This window comes from Procambarus clarkii, chromosome 59, assembly GCF_040958095.1.
Source record: "Procambarus clarkii isolate CNS0578487 chromosome 59, FALCON_Pclarkii_2.0, whole genome shotgun sequence".
In the NCBI taxonomy this organism is placed as follows: domain Eukaryota; kingdom Metazoa; phylum Arthropoda; class Malacostraca; order Decapoda; family Cambaridae; genus Procambarus; species Procambarus clarkii.
Window position 1 is genome coordinate 18,807,420 of NC_091208.1, and position 23,785 is coordinate 18,831,204.

The window sequence follows — 23,785 nt, forward strand, 5'->3', positions numbered from 1 at the left end:
ACCCTTCACCACCTTCCCTACCCTTCACCACCTTCCCTACCCTTCACACCTTCCCTACCCTTCACCACCTTCCCTACCCTTCACCACCTTAAAGAGAAATATAGACGTAGAGAAATATATGTATTTCTCTACGTCATTGCCACGCATTACGGGGCTATTCATGCCCGTGCCACCTCTTGGGGTAGCTTAACCTTCATCAATCATTGCTACGCTACATCCATATATAACCTATCCCATCCTGGCCTGCCCTAACCCAACCTAACCCACTACAGCCTGTTGTAGTGTTCAGTTCTTTGTTCTTGTTATAGATTCAGCTACTCGGAACAAGTTCCAAGTAGCACGGGCTATGGTGAGCCTGTAACTTACCTGGCACAGGAGCGGGGCAAGTAGCACGGGCTATGGTGAGCCCGTAGTGGACTTACCTGGCACAGGAGCGGGGCAAGTAGCACGGGCTATGGTGAGCCCGTAACTTACCTGGCACAGGAGCGGGGCAAGTAGCACGGGCTATGGTGAGCCCGTAGTGGACTTACTTGGCACAGGAGCGGGGCTGTGTGTAGCGTTCAGGTTTTAGATACAACCCGTTGTACCGACCAGTCAAAAGTTGATAAACATGGGGGTATATCCTAATGATCTGTGGTGGGGGAGAGAGAGGAGGGAGGGAAGGGCACTGCACGTCGTGGGGAAGACAGTGCCACTCCCCGACCTTGGTGGCACTGTGCCCAATCGTGGAGCCCCTTGTATCGTGACACTTCCCACACTTTGGCCCTCTCTCTCACACACACACACTCTTTGTTGCCTCATTGTAGTCGTTTTTATGACTTATTAAAGAGCTCGGGTACACAGCAGTGTTGGCACTATTCTGTAAGAGATATGACCATGGTGTGTATGCTTCTAGAGCTACCTATACGTACCGTGTTGTGTTTAAGATTCGCTACCTGGAACAAGAAGTTCCAAGTAGCACGGGCTATGGTGAGCCCGTAGTGGCTTACCCGTATGTCCCCCATCTCACAGCATGGCTGTTAACCTGTCCTGGCAAACTTTTACTACAGTGTGAGGCTATTTTCTGATATCCGTGGCTATTTTCTGATATCCGTGGCTATTTTCTGATATCCGTGGCTATTTTCTGATATCCGTGGCTATTTTCTAATATCCGTGGCTTTCTTCTAATAGTTTTTAGTTTAGTTCATTTATTATGCACCCCATACCCCTTCTATCATCATACTATCTTCTAATATCCGTGGCCATCTTCTAATATCCGTGGCTATCTTCTAATATCCGTGACTATCTTCTAATATCCGTGACTATCTTCTAATATCCGTGACTATCTTCTAATATCCGTGACTATCTTCTAATATCCGTGACTATCTTCTAATATTCGTGACTATCTTCTAATATCCGTGACTATCTTCTAATATCCGTGACTATCTTCTAATATCCGTGACTATCTTCTAATATCCGTGACTATCTTCTAATATCCGTGGCCATCTTCTAATATTCGTGGCTATCTTCTAATATCCGTGACTATCTTCTAATATTCGTGACTATCTTCTAATATCCGTGACTATCTTCTAATATTCGTGGCTATCTTCTAATATCCGTGACTATCTTCTAATATCCGTGGCTATCTTCTAATATTCGTGGCTATCTTCTAATATCCGTGACTATCTTCTAATATCCGTGACTATCTTCTAATATCCGTGGCTATCTTCTAATATCCGTGGCTATCTTCTAATATCCGTGGCCGAGAGAGAGACAGAGACAGACAGACAGACAGACAGACAGAGAGGAACAGAGAGAGACAAAGAGACAGAGAGAGAGAGAGAGAGAGAGAGAGAGAGAGAGAGAGAGAGAGAGAGAGAGAGAGAGAGAGAGAGAGAGAGAGAGAGAGAGAGAGAGAGAGAGAGAGAGACAGACAGACAGACAGACAGACAGACAGAGAGGTGTATCATGTGGGTCACCAGGAGAGGATGCCAGTGCCAACTTGGTCACAGGGAAGCAAACACCGGCACCCTCCTGCTTCCTCCACTTAACACTGCTTTTTATATCACTCTTATTTTTAGTATTAGGTAGCGATGCTCTGCTCTCTCTGTTTATCTCCCATCCATCTATCTATTAATCTATCTTTCAATCCCTTTCTCTATTTTTATATTCCTTTATGAATACAAACTCCACGTTAATCGTACACCATATTTCATATTTGATTCAATGAACATGTCCTACGCGTGTTTACATTTGCTAATATTTCTTAAAACATTTAACATAAGCCTACCCCGACTAGCTTATGTCGGTCCTATACCCCAGACCATTTTCCCTGCACATTTAGATGGGACTAGCCCTAAGCGTCTGCCCTCTATCCACATGGAATTAAACACAACAGCATCATTACAATTGTCAATTTTGCTGTTTTCCATTTTTCGTAAAAACCTTCTACCATCTAGAGCAGGGAGTTCTCAACCTGGGATCCGTTGAAGGGGTCCATGGATGGGCTTTATTCAGTGTGTATGTCATGCACTGTATAAGGCAATCAATTTTCAATTAAGTATATTCATATCTAAATCACTCTGTCTTTCCATTTGATTCCAAAGTTTCGTCATATATTTGGCACAGAGAGAACGAGTATACTCAAATCTAACTTTAAAATCATACATATTCTTCATATTCATTTTGGGAATAACAATATGAAAAAATAATTAATTCAATAATTAAGTATTCCTTGAACTTAAGACTCTTTTATTTACATAGTCAACTATTTTAATGTTTGCATGATAAAATGTAATCGCAAAACGAAGCTTTTAAATTACATTGGTAAATGTAGCCAACTAATGAGGCTTTAAATTATCAAATTTTCGATTTTCATCAAAATCTCAAAATAAGTTCTACAGAATAAATAAAAAGATGCTCAACCTTGTCCTTGGAATAATATTATAAGCAGCATACATCCCCTCTGTACTTTCCCCTCAACCACCACCACCAACAACAACATTGTGTCAGGGGAGTAGAAATAGCCTAAGCTACTCTATCCGTTTGAGATGTATTTATTGCTTATCTCAATAAACATACTTGAATTTGAACAACATTGTCGCCATCTAGTGAGGGCTTTTGGAACTCAATTGAAATATAGTAATGCCAACTTTGGCAAGCCCTTGGCACCGGCGGGGGCGGCGGCGTCATGTCGTGGGCGACCCGGATGTTGAGGCGGGCTCAAAACCTCGTATTTCCCCTCCCTCACATGTATCACAGGTGAGGCGGGGAAAAAAGAGCCATGACTGCATCGGTAAATGCAACGTCGTTCAACACGGACAAGGTCAGACACGTGCACTTTGGGATGACATGTGAGTGAATGAGTGAGTGAGCGAGAGGGGAATGAAGTAAATAGGGTGAGTGAATGAACGGGAACGATAGAGTGAATAAACGGGAACGATAGAGTGAATGAACGGGAACGATAGAGTGAATGAACGGGAACGATAGAGTGAATGAACGGGAACGATAGAGTGAATGAACGGGAACGATAGAGTGAATGAACGGGAACGATTGAATGAATGAACGGGAACGATAGAGTGAATGAACGGGAACGGTAGAGTGAATGAACGGGAACGGTAGAGTGAATGAACGGGAACGGTAGAGTGAATGAACGGGAACGGTAGAGTGAATGAACGGGAACGGAAGAGTGAATGAACGGGAACGATAAAGAATGACTGGCAGGTTAATGAAAAAATGAATAACAAGAACTCTTGAAGCCAGTATTATTACCAAACCAACAGCCCTATTTAAAGATGGTAAGACTGACGACCGATCGTAAGACTGACGACATCGTAAGACGTCAGTCTTACGATGGTAAGACTGACGGTCGGTATTCTTCGGTAAAGAATACCGAAAGAAATTATTACTAAAGTATAGTGAAAAGAATAGTGTACCTTCTCCTGATGGTGTGATCTTGCGTGCTGTTACCGCGAGAGGACTCTGTCACATGTTGCATGTGAAACTGTAGGTCTGTCTGTCTCACAATCCATCGAGTTTTGAGCTTGCATTTTAGAACTGTTGCCAAAAAAAAGCAGCACTAAACTATATTTTGTAAATGCAAAAAAATCACGAAGCCTATGTATACATTTTGTTTCAAATGCGAGCATTTATTTCTGGGGTTGCATCAACGCTTCGTCAGGCTATTAACTGCTAGAAAAAAATTATTTTTTAAGGAATCTATAAAAAGGCAGCGGTATATGTTTAATTAATCAGTGAGACCCTTCTAACTGACGAAGATTATGTAACCAGGCGCCATCTGCCAAGAACCAAATCCATCCTAAATTTGTTTACTGAGAATTATATAAATTATATAATTATAATTTATATAATTATATAATTATATTTCCCCTGTAAATTAATGTAAATATAATCTCCAATTTTTGTAAATCATTTAAAGAAAAAATAAGTATAACATTCAGGGGTTTTTAAAAGATCATGTTCTGTAATAATGAAACACTTGTTCAATGAGAATTATAATGTAGTATTGCCTTGTAAAACTTATGTATATATGATTTATATTGTATTTTCTTAAAGATAAAAAAAAATTCAAGGCGGATTAAGTGAAATAACGTATAAGTAGGTGACTTTACCTGAGGGCCACCACGAGGGCAGGAAGTCAATTCAATTCAATTTCTTTATTATGCACCCCATACCCATCCCGTGGGCGGTGGTGTAAAGGATTACAGAGGCACATAATCGGTTCAGGAACTGAACCCTCTAGGAAGTCTGCGGCTCGATCATTTACGCTCATGCTGACAGCATTTTTCACGTTTCTATTTATGCTGCAAAGACAAACTAAACTAACTTATTGATTAAGGTTAAATTAATCAGGTTAAAGCAGTCGATTAGGTTAAACTAACTTAACCTAACCTTCGTAAGCATAATACACGCCATTTGAGGCCTAATTTAGTGTACTAGGCCTAGGGATTTTGAGATGATTTCGGGGCTTAGCGTACCCTTGGCCCGGTCCTCGACCAGGCCTTCTTTTTGTTACACACCCCCAGGAAGCAGCCCGTAGCAGCTGTCTAACTCCCAGGTACCTATTTACTGCTAGGTAACAGGGACATCAGGGTGAAAGAAACATTTTGACCATTTGTCTCCACCGGGGATCGAACCCGGAACCTCAGGACTACAAATCCGAAGCGCTGTCCACTCAGCTGTCAGGCGCCCTGCGGATATTTAAGTTTGTTTTTTTAGCTTCATTTTTTTCGGACTATCTAGTGAATAGTACCAAATTCTACTATCTTGTTTCTTAGTACGTCAACGTTTGTAGTATAGCGCACATAGTTACAAAAACTACTATGTAAACAGGAGGATGGGTTGCCAAGTACACTTTTAAATTGATCAATAATAATAATTTATAGGGAAAGCGCCAAGCCATTACGACTATATTGCACTGGGAAGGGGTCAGGATAAGGATTTTGGATGGGTTGTGGGGGAAGGAATGGTGCCCAACCACTTGGACGGTCGGGGTTTGAACGCCAACCTGCATGAAGCGAGACCGCGTCGTTCTACCGTCCAGCCCAAGTGGTTGGACTTTTAAATTGATCAAGAATAACTTTTATCTGAAAATCATCCAACGCTAACATTTTATTTTTATTTTATTGTTGTTTTTGGCCCTTTTCGATCATTATTTTTTTTCCTTAATCACAGATTTGGCTGGAGTTTCTGGGTAGTCACCAAAATAGTTATGAAGGCTGGCAGGTCGCTGCTAGCGTCTGTTTGGGTGAGCTGCGTCTCTTGGAGCTTGCTAGAGGCGCCCTTGTTGACAAAATTCCAGTCGAAGTTCTTCCATTCTGAAATTATTCTGGTTAAGGTTTTTTTTTAATTAGGGATAAATATCGGCAGGTTACAGCCAAATTAAGCTTTGGCGTCTGGTCCCCTTGATGTGTTTGTGGGAACGACTAGGCTCCTAGTCGGCTTTCCCAATGTTCTGAGTTTCACGCTTAGATTCAGTTCCCACGTTTGAATTATCACATTTATATTTAAAATTGTATATTAAGTTTCCTTCGATAATTTATTTTTCTAAACTATTACTGACGGCTCTAACATTGAAGTAATTCTTTATGGCATTTCATCTCTGAATAATGCTTATTTGTATATTTTATCAATTCCCCGTAGAACCTTACATGTCGTTATCATGTCTAGTCTACTTCCCCTCTTCTCTAGTGTTGCCAGGTACAATTCTCTCTAATAAAGTACAGTCTTCGTTGCTCAAAATCTTCTGTGCAGGAAGGAGACTTGTTGCATATCTTTGAACCTTTTAGAGTGTTTATGTTTCTTCAGTAGAGAGCTCCATGCCTGGAGTTCATATTCAAAAAGTAAATCTCACATAGCTTGTGTATAAAACTTGGAAAGTACTTATTCCCCAATTTTCTGAAGACTACGGAAAAGTTAGTTCCTGGATTAAATTCTAATAGCATTTTTTTCAGAGCACTTTTGCAGTGTCAAGAACCGTTTGCCAGGCATCACAGCCCCTCTGTCTCCTGTCTCTTCTCATTGGTTTTGCATCGTCTGCATACGTTGATATTAAGAAGCCAATAACAAATATCAGATTGTGTGTACAGTATTATTTGTGCCAGCAAGATCAAGGTGTTAGCTTATGGTTAGCACCTTTCTGCCCGTTGGTTGTCTAATGTAGACACCCGACCTGTTTTCGTCAATTATGTCGACGACATATCTCTATCTCTCTCAATCACACACTCATAAATGCCGGCCCCGTAAATACAATGCATCACTTAAAATGTAAAGCTGGTATCGGTGGTGATGGTGGTGATAGTGGCGGCGGCATTGGTGGTGGTAGTGGTGGTGATGGTGGCAGTGGTAGTGATGGTGGCAGTGGCGGTGCTGGTGGCGGGGATTGGTGGCAGTGGTGGTTTACGGTGGCCACCAACGTGTTGTCCTCCCCAGCTGGCCTGAGCCACCTGCACCCACTCCCACAAAAATATCAGTGTGTTTCCCCAAATACCAGGATCTGTGTTGACTCTGTATTTGCTACTTGTGCCCGCACGATCGAGCTTAGTTCTTGGACCCCGCCTTTCAAACCGTCAGTTGTCTAATGTATTGACTCCCGACGTATTTTTCTCTCCTATTTACTACACCTCTCTCTGTGGCATACAAATGGGCAGTTTCTTTCACCTGATACTTCGGTGCAAGGGGGGAGCCGGTCGGCCGAGCGGACAGCACGCTAGACTTGTGATCCTGTGGTCCCAGGTTCGATCCCGGACGCCGGCGAGAAACAATGGGCAGAGTTTCTTTCACCCTATGCCCCTGTTACCTAGCAGTAAAATAGGTACCTGGGTGTTAGTCAGCTGTCACGGGCTGCTTCCTGGGGGGTGGAGGCCTGGTCGAGGACCGGGCCGCGGGGACACTAAAAAAAAAAGCCCCGAAATCATCTCAAGATAACCTCAAGATAACCACAAAGCAGCAAATAAGTACCCGAGTTAGTCAGCTGTTGTGGAATGATCCTGATGACATGTGGGTGGGTGTTTGAGTGGATGTGGGTGGGTCTGTGTAGGTGTGGCAATAACTCCCTGTTAACTCCTATTACAGACTTCTGGTTGAGCATCAACGCATCGTGGTGAGAGCGTGGTATAGGAAACACATTATCAAAGCCGCCCACTCTTTAGACTTATAATTTACCTAACGAACTGTGGCAATTTCTTGTGTGAAGTTGAGCTAAACAAGGCGAAGAAAGTGGCAGTCAGCGAGACACATGTCTGACGTGTCATGTTTAGTGTGAAGAATATCTGAATAATGTGCGAATTATTCGTTTCCAACATTGCTATATAAAATAAGATGATGGAGCATAAATAACAACTTTTCTCTTTAGTGGGAATACTACGAGTGCTATTGAATAACTCATCTCGTCTCTTATTCTTTAGTGTGAAGATACAGTCATTAAGATTCCACTAATCCAAAGAATTTGAGGAATAATAAAAAAGGTGGAAAGATAAAGATACGAGACATTTTTCTCACAACGGAAGACATATGTTGAAAAAGACACAGCTGTGAGGTAGTGCTGTGGGGAGTAGGGAGACAGGGAGGTAGAGAAGAGAAAGCGGAAGTAGGAGGGACAGGAACGGAAGGAAGGAAAAAGAGGGAGGAGAGGAGAAGAAAAGCACAAAAAAAGCAAAGGAAGAAGCCGTGGCACTTTAATGTGGGGGGGTATAGTAAATATCAGTGGAGGATGTCTGTCACGTTGGCGTTTGGTTATGCCAGTGGAGTCTGCTAATGGAGTACTTCGAGGTACTGTATCAGCGGAGTATGACAGGGATGTATGACTGACAGACGTTAAGGGGGTATACTATGGACGTGTGCCAGTGATATATGATAACGGAATATTTCATCAGAGTAAACCAGTAAAGTAGTATGCTAGTGGATTGTGTCATTGAGGTTTAAACATTAGTTTTAGATGTAATGTAATGTACTTTCTCTCGCTGATCTGAGAGAGAGAGAGAGAGAGTTGATTCATTAACTACTTTTCAACGTTCTGTTCTGATAAAAACATATAAAATAAGTTATTGAGAACTCACCCACAGAAGGTGAAAATATATATATATATATATATATATATATATATATATATATATATTATATATATATATATATATATATATATATATTACACGTGAGAAAAATAGAAAAGAGATTAAGTGGGAGGCGGGGAGGGAGGGAATATGAGAGACGGGCCTTGGTTGGGAGGTGGCCAGAAATTCTGCACCTATCCGAAAATAGCAGGTGACCGCCGCCCCCCTTTCCCCACCCCCCATTGCGGCCACTAGCCAGGCTGCCCCTCACCACTAGTGTAACCACTACTAGAACAACCACCACTAGCAACAACAACACCACAACAACCATCACTAAGGCTTGGAATATAGGAGACTGCTCAAGGGGGAAGAGTGACTGACGGAGGTGTGTGAGTAAATAAGATGTGGCAATGTAAACACAGATGTGACGACGTAAGCTAAAACGTAGCGACGTAAACTCAAATGTGAAGACATACACACACAAACTGACGATGTAAATTAACATCTAGCGACGTAAACTAACACCTAGCGACGTAAACTAACATATATAGCGATGTAAACTCAAATGCAACGACATACACACAAACTGACGACGTAAACTAACATCTAGCGACGTAAAGTCAAATGTAACGACATACACACAAACTGACGACGTAAACTAACATCTAGCGATGTAAAGTCAAATGTAACGACATACACACAAACGGACGACGTAAACTAACATCTAGCGATGTAAAGTCAAATGTAACGACATACACACAAACTGACGACGTAAATTATCTAGCGACATAAACTAACATGTAGCGACCTGAACTCAAATGTAAACTGACGACGTAAACACGGATATGGTGGTGCAAACGCAAAGATTGAAGTCTATACACAAATGTGGAAGTGAAGAAAATAACGCGGGAGATGTTAATTCCAAGTAATCCATATTCTCCGTCGAATATATTTTTCCATCAAAAGCCTCATCAGATGATCCGGTGGAGGCCGTCAACCCCTAGCCTAACCTAGCCTAGCCCCGCTGACCACACACCACTTGGTGATATCTCTCTTCCCTTGATTACTTCTCAGTGCTCTGCCTCTTCTTCTACTTCTTCTCCCTGACTTAATGTTAAGTTAAATGAGCAGTGTCCAGGCGAAATATGAAAGCACCACTAGCATCAAGATGGAACCAGTACTTCCTCTGCCTTCTGGCACCCAGACGGCATCAGTGTTCCGTCTGTTGTGTGGCACCCAGATGGATCCAGTACATATTTATTTATTTATATATACAAGAGTTTTTACATTCTTGTACAGCCACTAGCACCCATAGCGTTTCGGGAAAGTCCTAAATCCTAATTTTCACATACACACATCCCCAGGAAGCAGCCCGTAGCAGCTGTCTAACTCCTAGGTACCTATTTACTGCTAGTCTAAATTGTACATTTAAAAACATATTTCAACGAAATTACACTACTGCATCAAATATCAGACATTTTAATTTACGAATTTGTAAATGCAACTTTCTATTGCTCACTATCACACAGGACAGGAATGGATTAATAATAGATCCAGTTAAAAAATAAATCCCTCCCCTTCTTTCTTTTCTTCTACTCTTTCAACAAGCACAGTTGGATCAGGGACTGCGGCAACGTCGAAGCTGATAATAAAAACAGTTGCTAACGATACTGAGATAGACCGTGACGTACGCTGCTGCTATTATTAACATCTGCGTAAAACTACTATTTACTGATAAAAACATCGCTCTTGCCAACATCGTCGAGGGAGGAAATGGAGGAAGCGACATTATTATTATTTAACATATTTATTGACAAATTGAATTACAATTTTGCCATTCAGTAGTAGAACAGCTCGCGACCCAACTCTGGTGTTTACCTTGTCAAGGGGGAAGTAGAAATAGCCTAACCTACTCTATCCTTTTGAGATGTATTTTCTTGTCTCAATAAACATACTTGAACTTGAATTTACCTTGTTGCTAACTCACAAACAGCGAAATGTCAACACAAAAAAAGTCAGGAATATTTTAGGTAAACATTGAGATAAGTACTTTCAAAACATATGCTAGGAATAGCTTGTTGTTGTTGTTTAAGATTCAGCTACTCGGAAGAAAACTTTCTAAATAGCACGGGCTATGGTGAGCCCGTAGCGGACTTACCTGGCACAGGAGCAGGGCTGTAACTGGAATAGCTTGTGGGGGGAAGGCTGAGAGGAATCACGGGTATTCAGAGTTCAGTGAGTCTGAACTCTCGTCCATGCTTCAAAATAATGTATACATATACACACACCTTATCCAGCATGTTTTCTAGTATATTATCTAGAAACTTTCTAGTATGTTTACTTCTGTAATGTTATTTGGTAAGAAAAGTTTAAACGTCATCAGTTGTGAGTACAAGCCCGTCCCATAAACAAAGGCCAAATGCTCGTTAATGCAGACGCCAAACCCCGTTTATAAATGAAAAAACACTTTACACAAGACTCAGAAATGATGACGTACGAACATTTGTCAATCTCCATAGCAATTTTCTTAACAGTTGGAAAACTGTGAGACAAATCCCACACTTTAGACAAAATTTTACAACTGACTATTACAGCCTTCTAAAACAGTGTTAATTTACTAATTGACAACATATTCGTAGCTACTATTATATTTCTACATAGTACTTGCCAATTCGTAATCAATATTGTTCCATGTTTGACACCAGCAAATCCCGAGAGCTTTAATAGACTCACCTATCGTGAACCATGAACCTGTCCAGGTAACTTTATTACATCAACTGCCAAGCCACATCCCAGACGTACCGATCGTTCTATTGAAAATGGTTTGCTGAAGACACCATTGATACTTACGCTACTCCGACACTGTTTATAAAGCATATGGATCCAATCTATAAATTCTTGTGCCACTCCTACCCTATCCAATATTTCTAATACAAACTGAACATCAACACGGTCAAAAGCTTTCGACCAGTCGAGGTTTATCATGAAAGAACATTATTCTCAGACAATACATAACATCCCTAATTACATTATTACAATTGATTATGGATCTTCCAGGCACACCACAGAAACTATTCCTTGGATATAATTTTATCCATTACAATCTTAAGTCTATTCGCCAACAATTTCGAAATTATTTTGTAATCCTGGTTGAGCAAGAAAAGTGGCCTCCAGTTTGTTAGAATATGCAAATCATCTTTTTTTGATAGCATACACATTAAGCAGAGGAATTATGGTGTCAAAAAAGGAAATCCTCGCATATAAAAACATTACCATTATCATCCATTTCGGTATTAAGAACCTTTATGTGGGCCTGTTTAGCAATCAATATCATCGTACCACCTTTCAACAGGTTCGTAGGATTTATTAGAATTTCAAAGTAAACAAGCAGCACCTCAAGTTTCTTAACGTCTTGTACATTGTGTTCTTACACTAAAAGCACATCCAATTTATGATATTTAAACATAAATATTAGTTGCAGCTGTTTGATTCTACAATTGAGCCCATTAATGTTTAGAGTAGCACAATTAAAATAAATAGGCTTCCAGAATGTAATTTTGAGGGAAAAGAAATTACTCTATAGTGAGCATTATCTCACTAGACACCGAATGTCATCTTTCCCTTTTCAAACTTTAAGTTAAATATTTTCCCTCACGGCTCAATTCTGTTCATGTTCCACAACATCCCACCACACATTATCGTTGTCATCTTTAACATGATCTACATAGTTTTTGCTACATAGCCTTCCCGGTTTGGTGCCTTCCTTTGATAATTACTTACTTATTTTAACATGATCACCACTCACCGGTTATACTGTGCCTTCGCTACTTTTCAGTAACTCCTCGTGACCTTGGACACGGTGAACTTCAAGGGCAACCACCTGGTCAAGTTTTTCGCAAACTTTTAATTTAGCAGCACAGTCCTTCATACGTTTCAAATCAATACTCTGGGTTAATTTTTTCCCACGTGTCTTCACATGACTGGTTACACAACCAGCTTTCACACGACCCTTACCCATTCTATCGGACCTTACAGAAGAGGGTGGAGCTACCCTCTGCACAGCTTCAGCATCGCAGCTCTGGGCAACTGCCGTGACTATGTTATGGCGTCCACATGTACATTGTCCTGACTTACCTCACCCTCACCAGGACGGATGACAGCAGTTATAGTGTCCTGAGCAGTGTCGCCTGCACCGTCCTTGTCTGCTTCACCTTTATCGTCCTGATCTAAGTCACCTGCACCGTTTTCACTCGCACTGGGAGACAATTCCAGAGACGTTTCACGAACAGTTTTGGGTTACTTCATCCACCCCTCCTGGGACTGCAGCACTTACCTCAGTGGGTTCATGTTCTGTACACTGTTCTCCATTAATGCAGAAAGTCATGTTCACGAAAAATGTTAATACGTTCTGTTGTCTCCACCTGGCAGGCAGCAGCCCAAGTGACCAGTACGCCCACACTTGAAACAAGTTTTCAGTTGTCCATTGTAGATAAATTTAATATATTGACCTGCTACGGACACTGATGAAGGGATATTACGGTGAAGTTTCATTTTCGCTGTTCTTGTACCATTGAAACATCCTTTTCCTATTCCACAAGTATATTTATTGAAATGAACATTGTCCACTTTTCCATATTGTTCAAGTATGCGAGTTCCATTCGACATTTCAAAGGGCTCATCCCTCACAGAAACATGTAAACATCTTGCTCAAATTAATCACTTGCACCGATCCTTTCCCATTAGGCAGACTGAGGTCATCATCATACTTCTTCAGAAACTAAGAAAACGTCACACTGTTTTCAAATTTCACCACCACTCTGTTTCCTGACAGTGGTTGGAAACCAAACAATTTCTCAATCTTGATCTGTACCACATCGAAGATCGTAGTGCAAACAAAACCATAATCAGTGAGTCCAACACACTCCTTCGGCTTAAGTCGAGGTGTGTATAGGAGCCCATGACAGCACATACACCACCCCAATATTGACCTCACAAGTGAGGCTACAGGCTAAATAGCCAAACACGCCAGCCGGAGAGTGACGACAAACACGTCTGCTCAACACCACGTCCAGAGTTAACTCCTATTTTTTTATTTGTTACCGCATTTGTTGCTGTGCTTTATTGTTCAATACGTTAGCTGTAGTTGCTTTTGTGCCGAGTTCGAAGCCACGTGCATTTTGCCGGTAAATAGCCTTACAGCCAGCCTCAGCGTGGTGCATGAGGTTCCTGTTGCTAGCTTCCTCAGGTGAAGAGACCTTGGACTGTCGTGAAAAATGTTATAATAAGTTATGTTACACCACCTAGGTAGAACATTATGGAACTACACCATTCGTTACCACATCTACGTCACTTATGTGATTTTCTAAAGTGTTTTTAATAGCACTACACGTGTCAGGGTAACATTAGACAAGCCTAACATTGTCACCAAGTGGCTCTTTTGCTACATACCGCAACACTAACACTAAAGAGCATTTATTAAAAGAAGGCTCTAAGCCATTCAGAATGGTTCTATGACAGAAACATGAATATAAGAGTGCCAAGACATCTCATCTTGACAACACCGTGGAATCAACGATTGAAATGAAAAATAAAATTAAATCTGTGTAACGTTTGTACAACACATGCTGTTGTGGTCAAAGTACAACTGAACGGAGCTTACCACAGTCATGGTGGCAGGCGAAGGCGACGAGACAGTAGGAGAGATTAATAGTAATATGGGAGAAGAGGCTGCGCCCTAAGGGAGGTGTGTGTGTGTACGTGTGATAGGGGCGAGGGGGTTGAGCCCCTAGATGCAGTAAGGGTCAGCACGACATTGTGACTCGCTTTAGGCTCCACACTCCACAGCTACTTCCGCTGCTCTCCGCCTCTAGTCGTAGGTAAGAATCCCCAGGCACCTGCGAGAGGGGCAGCTGGTGTGGAAGAAGGGCTAGTGGTGGGGTGGACTACACACACACATACACAGACGCGCGCGGAGAGGCAAAGGCCGCCGATCACCAGCCATGGGCACACTGCCTGCCTCGGCCTGCCCCTCCTGCCGGCACCCGCACATCTTGCGTTTATATTTAGCATGAGCCCCCAGACTCAATCTTGGGGGACACCGCCCCCTATTATGTGGCAAGCCCATTCCTCTCATGTGGCAAGCCCATTCCTCTCATGTGGCAAGCCCATTCCTCTCATGTGGCAAGCCCATTCCTCTCATGTGGCAAGCCCATTCCTCTCATGTGGCAAGCCCATTCCTCTCATGTGGCAAGCCCATTCCTCTCATGTGGCAAGCCCATTCCTCTCATGTGGCAAGCCCATTCCTCTCATGTGGCAAGCCCATTCCTCTCATGTGGCAAGCCCATTCCTCTCATGTGGCAAGCCCATTCCTCTCATGTGGCAAGCCCATTCCTCTCATGTGGCAAGCCTGCCTATCTATGTGACAATTAAGCTAGTCATTCTAGCTTAAGCTAGTCATTCTAGCTTAATTGCAAGCCCCCCCCCCTTCACGAATGAGGCAAGAACGCCCTTAACACGTGGCAAGCCCAACTCTCCCATGTTACAAGTTCTACCCTCCTGGGCTGAACCCAGGAGGCCTGGGCGATGACCGGGCCGCTGGGACACTAAACCCCGAAACCATCACAAGGTAAGGTAATGGTCCCCGTGGTGTAGTGGTATGACACTCGCCTGGCGTATCGCGAACGCTTTGTCCTGGGTTCGTATCCTGGCCGGCGAGGATTTACTAGGCGTCAATCGTTAACTGTAGCCTCTGTTTACCCAACAGTAAAATGGGGTACCTGGTTGTTAAACGATTTGGCGGGTCGTATTCCGGGGGACATATGATTAAGGACCTGCCCGAAACGCTGCCCATGCTAGTGGCTGTACAAGAATGTAAGAACTCTTGTATACATAGATAAATTTAAAAAACAAAGCTAAAAAAGTAACTCCCACTTGGTCCAGCCTGTCCCGCTCACAAATGGCAAGACCGTCTCCACGCATGTAATCGGGATTCCCCATGAAACCTGGTCAATGGTATTCCTGTTCAACCGGCTGAGAAATATGCCACCTTCGCATATATACATGGGACGATATACGCAGTCATACGTATATCGTTTCCTTGCCTTCATTGCCTAGTCTGGTCATAACGATTTCAATGCCATGCAGCTGGGTCTAGCTACCCTGGCACTTTACCTCATACTGAAAACCCTTCCTCTCACCCCCACTAATTCTTCCCCTATCCCCACTTCCACGCTCACCCATTAGGGTATCTTGACCTATATTTAATTCATTCATTCATTCGCAGTCAACACTCATCAACAGCAGCTGGCGTACAGTGGTAGACGCAAAGCCTCCTGTAGGATGGACTTCGGGATACTCTACATCACCTCCAATTGAACCTCATTTAAAGACGATTAATGTGTTTCACCTGTAATCGACTATTGTTGAATTTGAACGAACTGTAAACTTTTCGTTTAATAGCAACACTATAAGACTATAAGACATAAGACCTAAACTAAGTCAACTTGGCCAAGGAGGCCTGATCGAGAACCGGGTCGCGAGGACGTTGAGCCCTGAAATCATCGCAAGGTAACTTAGCCTCTCTTAGTAATCCTAGGCCTAATTCGTACTATCTTTGGACTAATATAGGAATATGGGCTATAATATTTTGCCCGAAACGCTATGCGTATTAGTGGTTTTAGGTATTGTATGTACTAGTTTTTTATATAAATCCAACATTATGTTTGTAACTCAACTATGTATGTACTTTTCCTGAATAAAAATGTATTATTATTTTTTAATATAATAGGCCTGGAAATTTTTAAGTTTGGTTTTTATCTTTATTTTTCCTGACTTAAATTGATAGTACAAAAAGTGGTATACTGGAGGTCCTTCACTACATATTGGTACTTTCGACCAAATAATTACTTTAAGTACTATAATTTCAGGAGGATGGGTTGAGTGACTTCCGTTTCATCCCTCGGTTCTCTCCCATAAGAAAACGGCAGAGGTACTGTGAGGTAACCGACAGTGATGCCAGATTGGGCTACAAATAGCGAATTGGGCTACTTTTGAGAGCCCCGCGCTCCCAAATTTTTAATTTCGCTACTTGCTACTTTTTCGGCTAATTTAAAAGTAAGATGTGCTAATTTGGGCTATTAAAGTTAAGAATGTACGATTGCGAGTTACATGAAAGTAACTAAGCTATAAATAATTATAATTAATAATAATTGTAAATATTAATTAATACTAAATAATATTATTTAATAAATTAGTCCCAATTCAATGCAGAGTTTTCTTCCAAGCACAGAAACTTGTTAATATAAATACAAGATAATAGATAGATCGATAAATAAATAGACAACTTTCACATATTGCACCAAGTAATGGCGAGAGGAAAAACCTAGACAGTATACATTACATTTGAAATTAATAATGGATGAATAGTAATAAATTGGTGTATGTTTGTATGTCCATTTAATGGCAGAATTTAGCCATTTTGTGTAAAAAACTTTTATATATCATATTAATTATAACAGTAATCGAAGAAAGTCATAATTTGTATATACAAGAGATGAAACAGAGAGCCATGAGCTAGAGCGATGTGCTGAGTCCATAAGGAGGCCGAGCTTCCAGAAATACCTTCCTGTGATTGGCTGTTGCCGGGAATACCAACACTCTTTTATGAATAAAATTTAAACTAAGAAATAGGTCCTTGTGCACAACAACAAGGTTGTTGTGAAAAAGAACAACAATTTCTGTTTTGCACCTGACAGAAATCTCCATCTAACTGAATAATTTACTGGAATAAGAGGGCAGAGCAGTGTATCATTATTTGTGTCAAGGCAACCCCCAATAATAACGTCACAAGTTAGGTAGCCAGACCATTTTTATATAACATCTGTTATATCCTGCAATATTTAATTATCACTTTATTAACACTTTAAATAATTAACACTACACTCTTTTGGGTAAATTAAAGTTAAAGCAGAATTCCATAAGCAGGACTGGTGGGCTGAACTAAGATGATTTACTATAAGTGGATGGCACCTATAGCTGATCCCTTCCTGTGATTGGCTGTTGTGTGAATGTCAACGTTTATATGAATAAAATGCAAAATAAGAAATACGTCCTTTTGCTCAATAACCTTGTTGTTGTACAAAAGAACAACAATTTCTGTTTTGTACAAGACAGACATTTCCATCTTACTGAATAATGTAGACCAATAAGAGGACGGAGGCATTGTATCGCCGATATTATTTGTGTGAGGCAACTCCCACTGATGACGTCACAAGTCAGGTAGCCAGCCCATGTTTCTGTAACACTCGTTACATTCTGCAGTATTTAATTATCACAATATTAATACTTTTAAATACTTAACATTTCACTTTTTAGGTAGATTAAAGTTGAAGCAGAATGTCATAAGCAAGGATGGTGTGCTGAATAAAGATGATTTATTAAGTGGCTGGAGCCTTTAGCTGATCCCTTTCTGTGATTGGCTGTTGTGTGAATGTCAACAAAGAATATCTACCCACCCCATACCATCTGTGGGCGGAGCTTGGAACCTCCTACCCGAGCACAACAACCCGCCTTATGGGTTGCTGTTTGGATATTTATAGTGCGTTGGAAAAAACTAGATGGCGTTAGTTGTATTTTGTAGGGTAATTTGTTATAAGTGTAATTTGATGTCAACAGATGGCGTAAGCTGTATCTTATGGCCACTGTTGACCAGCCAGTTGATAGTGTTCTCTTCTGCCGACAGATGGCATCAGCTGTATTATTATTACTTCCGAATTCCCTTTTAAACACTGATCTACAAATCCCTTGGCTTATGATAAGGTTTTATACCATTTATGATAAGTATTAGATAACTGGAGTTCTGCAATTACTTTTATTTATCAACTGTTCAGGATATCATCATATAATGTCTGGTTAGGACGTACTGCTCTCGATTGATGAAGATTAAGCCACCCAAGACGTGGCACGGGCATGAATAGCCCGTAAATACTGCTCGTAATATTATTCAGGGGGTGGGGGAACTATCAAGTGAAAGCGCCAAGCCATTACGACTATATAGCACTCGGAAGGTATCAGGATACGGATTTGAGATGGAACGGGGGAAAGGAATGGTGCCCAACCTCTTGGGCGGTCGGGGATTGAACGCGGACCTGTAGGAAACGAGACCGTCGCTCTACCGTCCAGCCCAAGTGCTTAAGCGTAATATTATTAAAACAACAATTTATGCATATAATAACAGCATTTCACACTAAAAATACTTGGATATATTGAAATTTTGTAGTGAATTCTTACACTTTACTTCATCTAGATCCCTATACAAGCCGAACTGTCAGAGATACTTGTAGCCAAGTCTTATACGAGCTGTGACAACATCTGTTAGTCTACTTTGTTACTTGCCCCATACACATGTTTTACTTCACACATTTACCTCTCCTAGCAATCCTAGGCCTAATTCGTACTATCTTTGGACTAATATAGGAATATGTGCTATAATAGGACTGGAAATTTTTAAGTTTGGTTTTTATCTTTATTTTTCTATACTTAAATTCATAGTACAAAAATTGGTTTACTGGAGGTCCTTCACTACATATTGGTACTTTCGACCAAATAATTACTTTAAGTACTATAATTTCAGGAGGATGCGTTGAATGATTTCTGTTTCATCCCTCGTTTCTCTCCCATAATCAAACGACAGAGGAGCTACTGTGAGGTAACTGACCAGCCCATTGTAAACATGAGATCTTGCTCTCGTGTTGACTGTGGGCTGGTTACATTCTCTCTTCCTCCCTCCTTGAGTTTGTAGTTACCTTGCATGTAACCAATGTCGTTACCCATTTTGTGTAATGAAGTTTTAAATAAAATAAAATGACAAAATATTCAATATATAGGGGGGTGGGAGGAGAAGTCTATGTGAGCGTACGCGGGTGTCCCTCAAGGCTTCCCCAGATGCTACATATCCTCTTCTTCGAGGCCGAGGGTCCCTACAAACGAAGCGTGAGGTGGTACCTCTATATAATATTTAGTATTTAAAAAAGTTACAGAATATATATTTATTGTAATAATAATTCATTGTGTCGGGGGACACGCAGCCAGTGTATATATATATATGTCGTACCTAGTAGCCAGAACGCACTTCTCAGCCTACTATGCAAGGCCCGATTTGCCTAATAAGCCAAGTTTTCATGAATTAATGTTTTTTCGACTACCTAACCTAACTTTTTCGGGTACCTAACCTAACCTAACCTATAAAGATAGGTTAGGTTAGGTTAGGTAGGGTTGGTTAGGTTCGGTCATATATCTACGTTAATTTTAACTCCAATAAAAAAAATTGACCTCATACATAATGAAATGGGTAGTTTTATCATTTCATAAGAAAAAAATTAGAGAAAATATATTAATTCAGGAAAACTTGGCTTATTAGGCAAATCAGGCCTTGCATAGTAGGCTGAGAAGTGCGTTCTGGCTACTAGGTACGACATAATTATATATATAATATATATATATATATATATATATATTATATATATATATATATACACACACACACACAACTTAGGTAATTCTAATGTTCGCCAGCGTCGCATATGCTGCTGATGTCACCCTTCCTATGTGTGTGCTTCTGGTGTTAGCGTTGGAAATGGTCTTACTATCCCTTCCGTGGTTTGATAGATTTTAAGCAAACACCAAATTAATGTATGTGAAGGTAGCCTCTTTCACACGCAGTTTTATTCTTGATGGGTTCTTACATTATAGCCCATCAATGTTACATTACAATAATATTGCATTAATTGTCCAATGGGGATATTAGATGAATTTATAGCTAGTTTTTTATCTACACTGTGTAATTTTTCATACAGAATGGGGTAGCAGCACATTGCTGTGTATACCCAATTTTGTTAATAATAATAAAAAAATTACATTATTCAGCTCACAATATATAAAGAACAAATTATTATGCCTGTGGACATTTTCCTGCTTGCATTCATTTTCCTGTCTGTCTTCATTTATAAACATAAGTTATCCCATCACTATAATAACACAAGTTATTTAATAACAAGCATAACTTCTTTTGAATCAATCCCAATAAAGACAAGTTTCCTTTCACCATGAGTAAGCGGTGACCTCTCCTGCTTCTCTCAGGAATAACATTTTCACTTCGGCAGAGCTCATAATCTGTCCCCATTTCTCTTTCAGGTGCTAGTCATGTAATAGCTTAGCGCTTTCCTCTGAAAATTATATATTAATCACTTGCAGAAAAAAATCTAAACCTATCGTCCCTTCAAATTATATTTTATAAATAAACACTGAACTGGATTTTTTTTAATGAAGTTTGGACCAAAAAAAATATATAATGCCCAATTTTCCTCATGACCTACATTGAGCAGTGTATCACTTGGGTTTTACAGTAATATCCAGGGATTCATATCAGTGACAAAATAACACAGGACCCAGCTACACTTTCTACTCTCCAGCTGTAAGTTAACTTGTTACCAGCATTATCCTCACTTTAATAAAACTTTCTCAAAATCCTCAGATTAGGCAAAATTGTAATTAATTATCCTCACTTTAATAAGACGTTCTCAAAACTCAGATTAGGCAAATTGTAATTAATTATCCTCACTTTAATAAGACTTTCTCAAAATCCTCAGATTAGGCAAATTTGTAATTAATTACCCTCACTTTAATAAAACTTTCTTAAAATCGTCAGATTAGGCAAATTTGTAATTAATTACCCTCACTTTAATAAAACTTTCTCAAAATCCTCAGATTAGGCAAAATTGTAATTAATTACCCTCACTTTAATAAGACTTTCTTAAAATCGTCAGATTAGGCAAATTTGTAATTAATTATCCTCACTTTAATAAAACTTTCTCAAAATCCTCAGATTAGGCAAAATTGTAATTAATTATCCTCACTTTAATAAAAAAAATCAAAATCCTCAGATTAGGCAAAATTGTAATTAATTTTGTCAATAAAGATATTAATAATAATAAACTTGTTCCGAAAAGAATGAAATATCCTAACTTGTTATTTTTTTCCGGGTCAGCATCGACAAGTCACCCGCTGGTAGGATCTGACTTTCACTGTTGCTCAATGCTTTCTTCATATCAAGTTTTGCATTAAGCTCGTGGCACCAGTCTCCACTGCTTGCGTTTCTCCCCTTATTTATTTTGCTAAAGTCATTCAGAGTTGATGGATTTCCCCTTGAGATAAATGGCATTACATATTCAGGGCTTACAAGTTTAGTTCATTTATTATGCACCCCATACCCATCTTGTGGGCAGTGCTTTTTTTTGCAGGGATTGAAATTGAAATTGAAATAAGTTTATTGAGGTAAAATACACACAAAGGGATGAGGTAGCTCAAGCTATTCTCACCCCGTTCAGTACATCGTGTTAATATATACATAGACACACATCACAAACAATAAACATATTACCAAACATTCTAAGAGATAAACATATACATTTCCTCCTTTACACAAGTAGTATGGTAATTTTGCAGGGATATTCCTGCGCCGACCCTATTACTTGGGCGGAGTATGAGTATTTATGACTCGTGTATGGTCGCTTCAGTAAGATTTTGCCATATGTGTTTAACAACTTCTTCTGCTCTGTTGAATCTAAGTTGAAATCTTAATGGGTTTGCAGGTGATGAGTCACAATAACGTGGCTGAAGTATGTTGACCAGACCACACACTAGAAGTTGAAGGGACGACTACGTTTCGGTCCGTCCTGGACCATTCTCAATTCGATGACTTGAGAATGGTCCAGGACGGACCGAAACGTCGTCGTCCCTTCAACTTCGACTTGAGAATGGTCCAGGACGGACCGAAACGTCGACGTCCCTTCAACTTCTAGTGTGTGGTCTGGTCAGTTAATGGGTTTGTAACTGTGCACTGTGTTATGGGCAGTGGTGAAAGGGTTACAGAGGCACATAATGGGCTCTGGGACTGAACCCCCACATTTCATTCACCTAAGTTGATACCCACTTTGTGAAATCGGCCCAGAGGCTTTCAGCGTCCACTCTCACCTGGGGCTCGTGCTTTCACTTGGGCAGGTGATAAGAAAGGGTTTCTTTCTTAGACTTTCACTTGGAATTCTATAGACGCTCTTTCTTGGGGTTTGCCTAGCTTTACATTACACGTAAAAAAAAAAAAATAAAGATTCAAGCGTGATGAGGATATCTAGGTATTCTAGTGCATTAGTTTACCGAATATTTTTTTTTAGACGCCTAACAATGAATATCATGATGCTCTCTAAGCATGCTATTCTCACAAATAATCATTCATTAATTTTACTTTATACATAATGTTACTGTTCTGGCTGAGCTCGAGTGAAGAGCCGTAAAATAATCTGGATGAGAAGCATATCAAGAATGATAATGAGAGAACTGTACAACTTGTCCTCCTACAAAGAGCATCGCTTTTCGCTCGTATGCGTTACATACGGCCAAAAATTGTCGTACTAGAAAATAGAAGCGGCTGGCGAAAGTGACTACTGTCCAGTTTTCTGTTTTGGGTCCTCTGGTAGGTTAGGAGAAGACACTTTAAACTAACCGTTTTCTTGACGTTGGGAAATCTTAGGAGGACGGGCTGCTTTGTTGCGTGATGTGGAAGCGAGCATTCAACCATACCTGCTTGATGGAGTTTTGGAAGTTTTTCTACTCCCCAAGCCCGTCCTGAAGACAGACCGGGCTTGGGGAGTTCGGCTTGTGAGAGTTTGGTCCACCAGGCTGTTGCTTGGATCGGCCCGCAGGCCCACATATCCACTATGGTTGGTCAGGCACTTCTTGAAGAAAATTATCTAGTTTTCTCTTGAAGATGTCCACAGTTGTTCTGGCAATATTTCTTATACTCACTGGGAGGATGTTGAACAACCGTGTACCTCTGATGTTTATACAGTGTTCTCTGACTGTGTCTATGGCACCCCTGCTCTTCACTGGCTCTATTCTGCATTTTGTTATTTTACTATGTAGAGCTGTGACCTGGCCCTCCAGTATTTTCCATAGCTTGTATCTAGTCGCTGTTAATGACAACAATCTCTTATATCTGTTCTGTTTCACAACAGTGACAGCAAACTATTAGTCAATGACAAAAGAAAGTACTTTTGTTCTTTAGTTTAAACGATTTATACACAATAACGAAATAAATCCACAGATTTTCTTACATATGGGAATTTATTCCTGACAGTGGAAGCCGGTCTAACTCCGGGCGCTGCAGTGTGGCAGCCGCCCCAGGA

At 40.6% G+C, this 23,785-nt stretch overlaps 1 protein-coding gene and 1 long non-coding RNA gene across 2 annotated transcripts in view; one reads left to right on the plus strand and one right to left on the minus strand.

Annotated features, from left to right (window-relative positions):
* LOC123768127 (uncharacterized) overlaps positions 1–14,585 on the minus strand; it is a 111,958-nt gene extending 97,373 nt beyond the window's left edge. The window contains exon 1 of the mRNA XM_069306894.1: positions 14,209–14,585. Within this exon, the coding sequence (XP_069162995.1) occupies positions 14,209–14,217 (9 nt within the window). The 5' untranslated portion in view covers positions 14,218–14,585. The remainder of the gene's footprint in view (positions 1–14,208) is intronic.
* LOC138353681 (uncharacterized) overlaps positions 1–23,785 on the plus strand; it is a 310,023-nt gene that overhangs the window by 248,202 nt on the left and 38,036 nt on the right. The gene's annotated exons all lie outside the window — the stretch shown is intronic.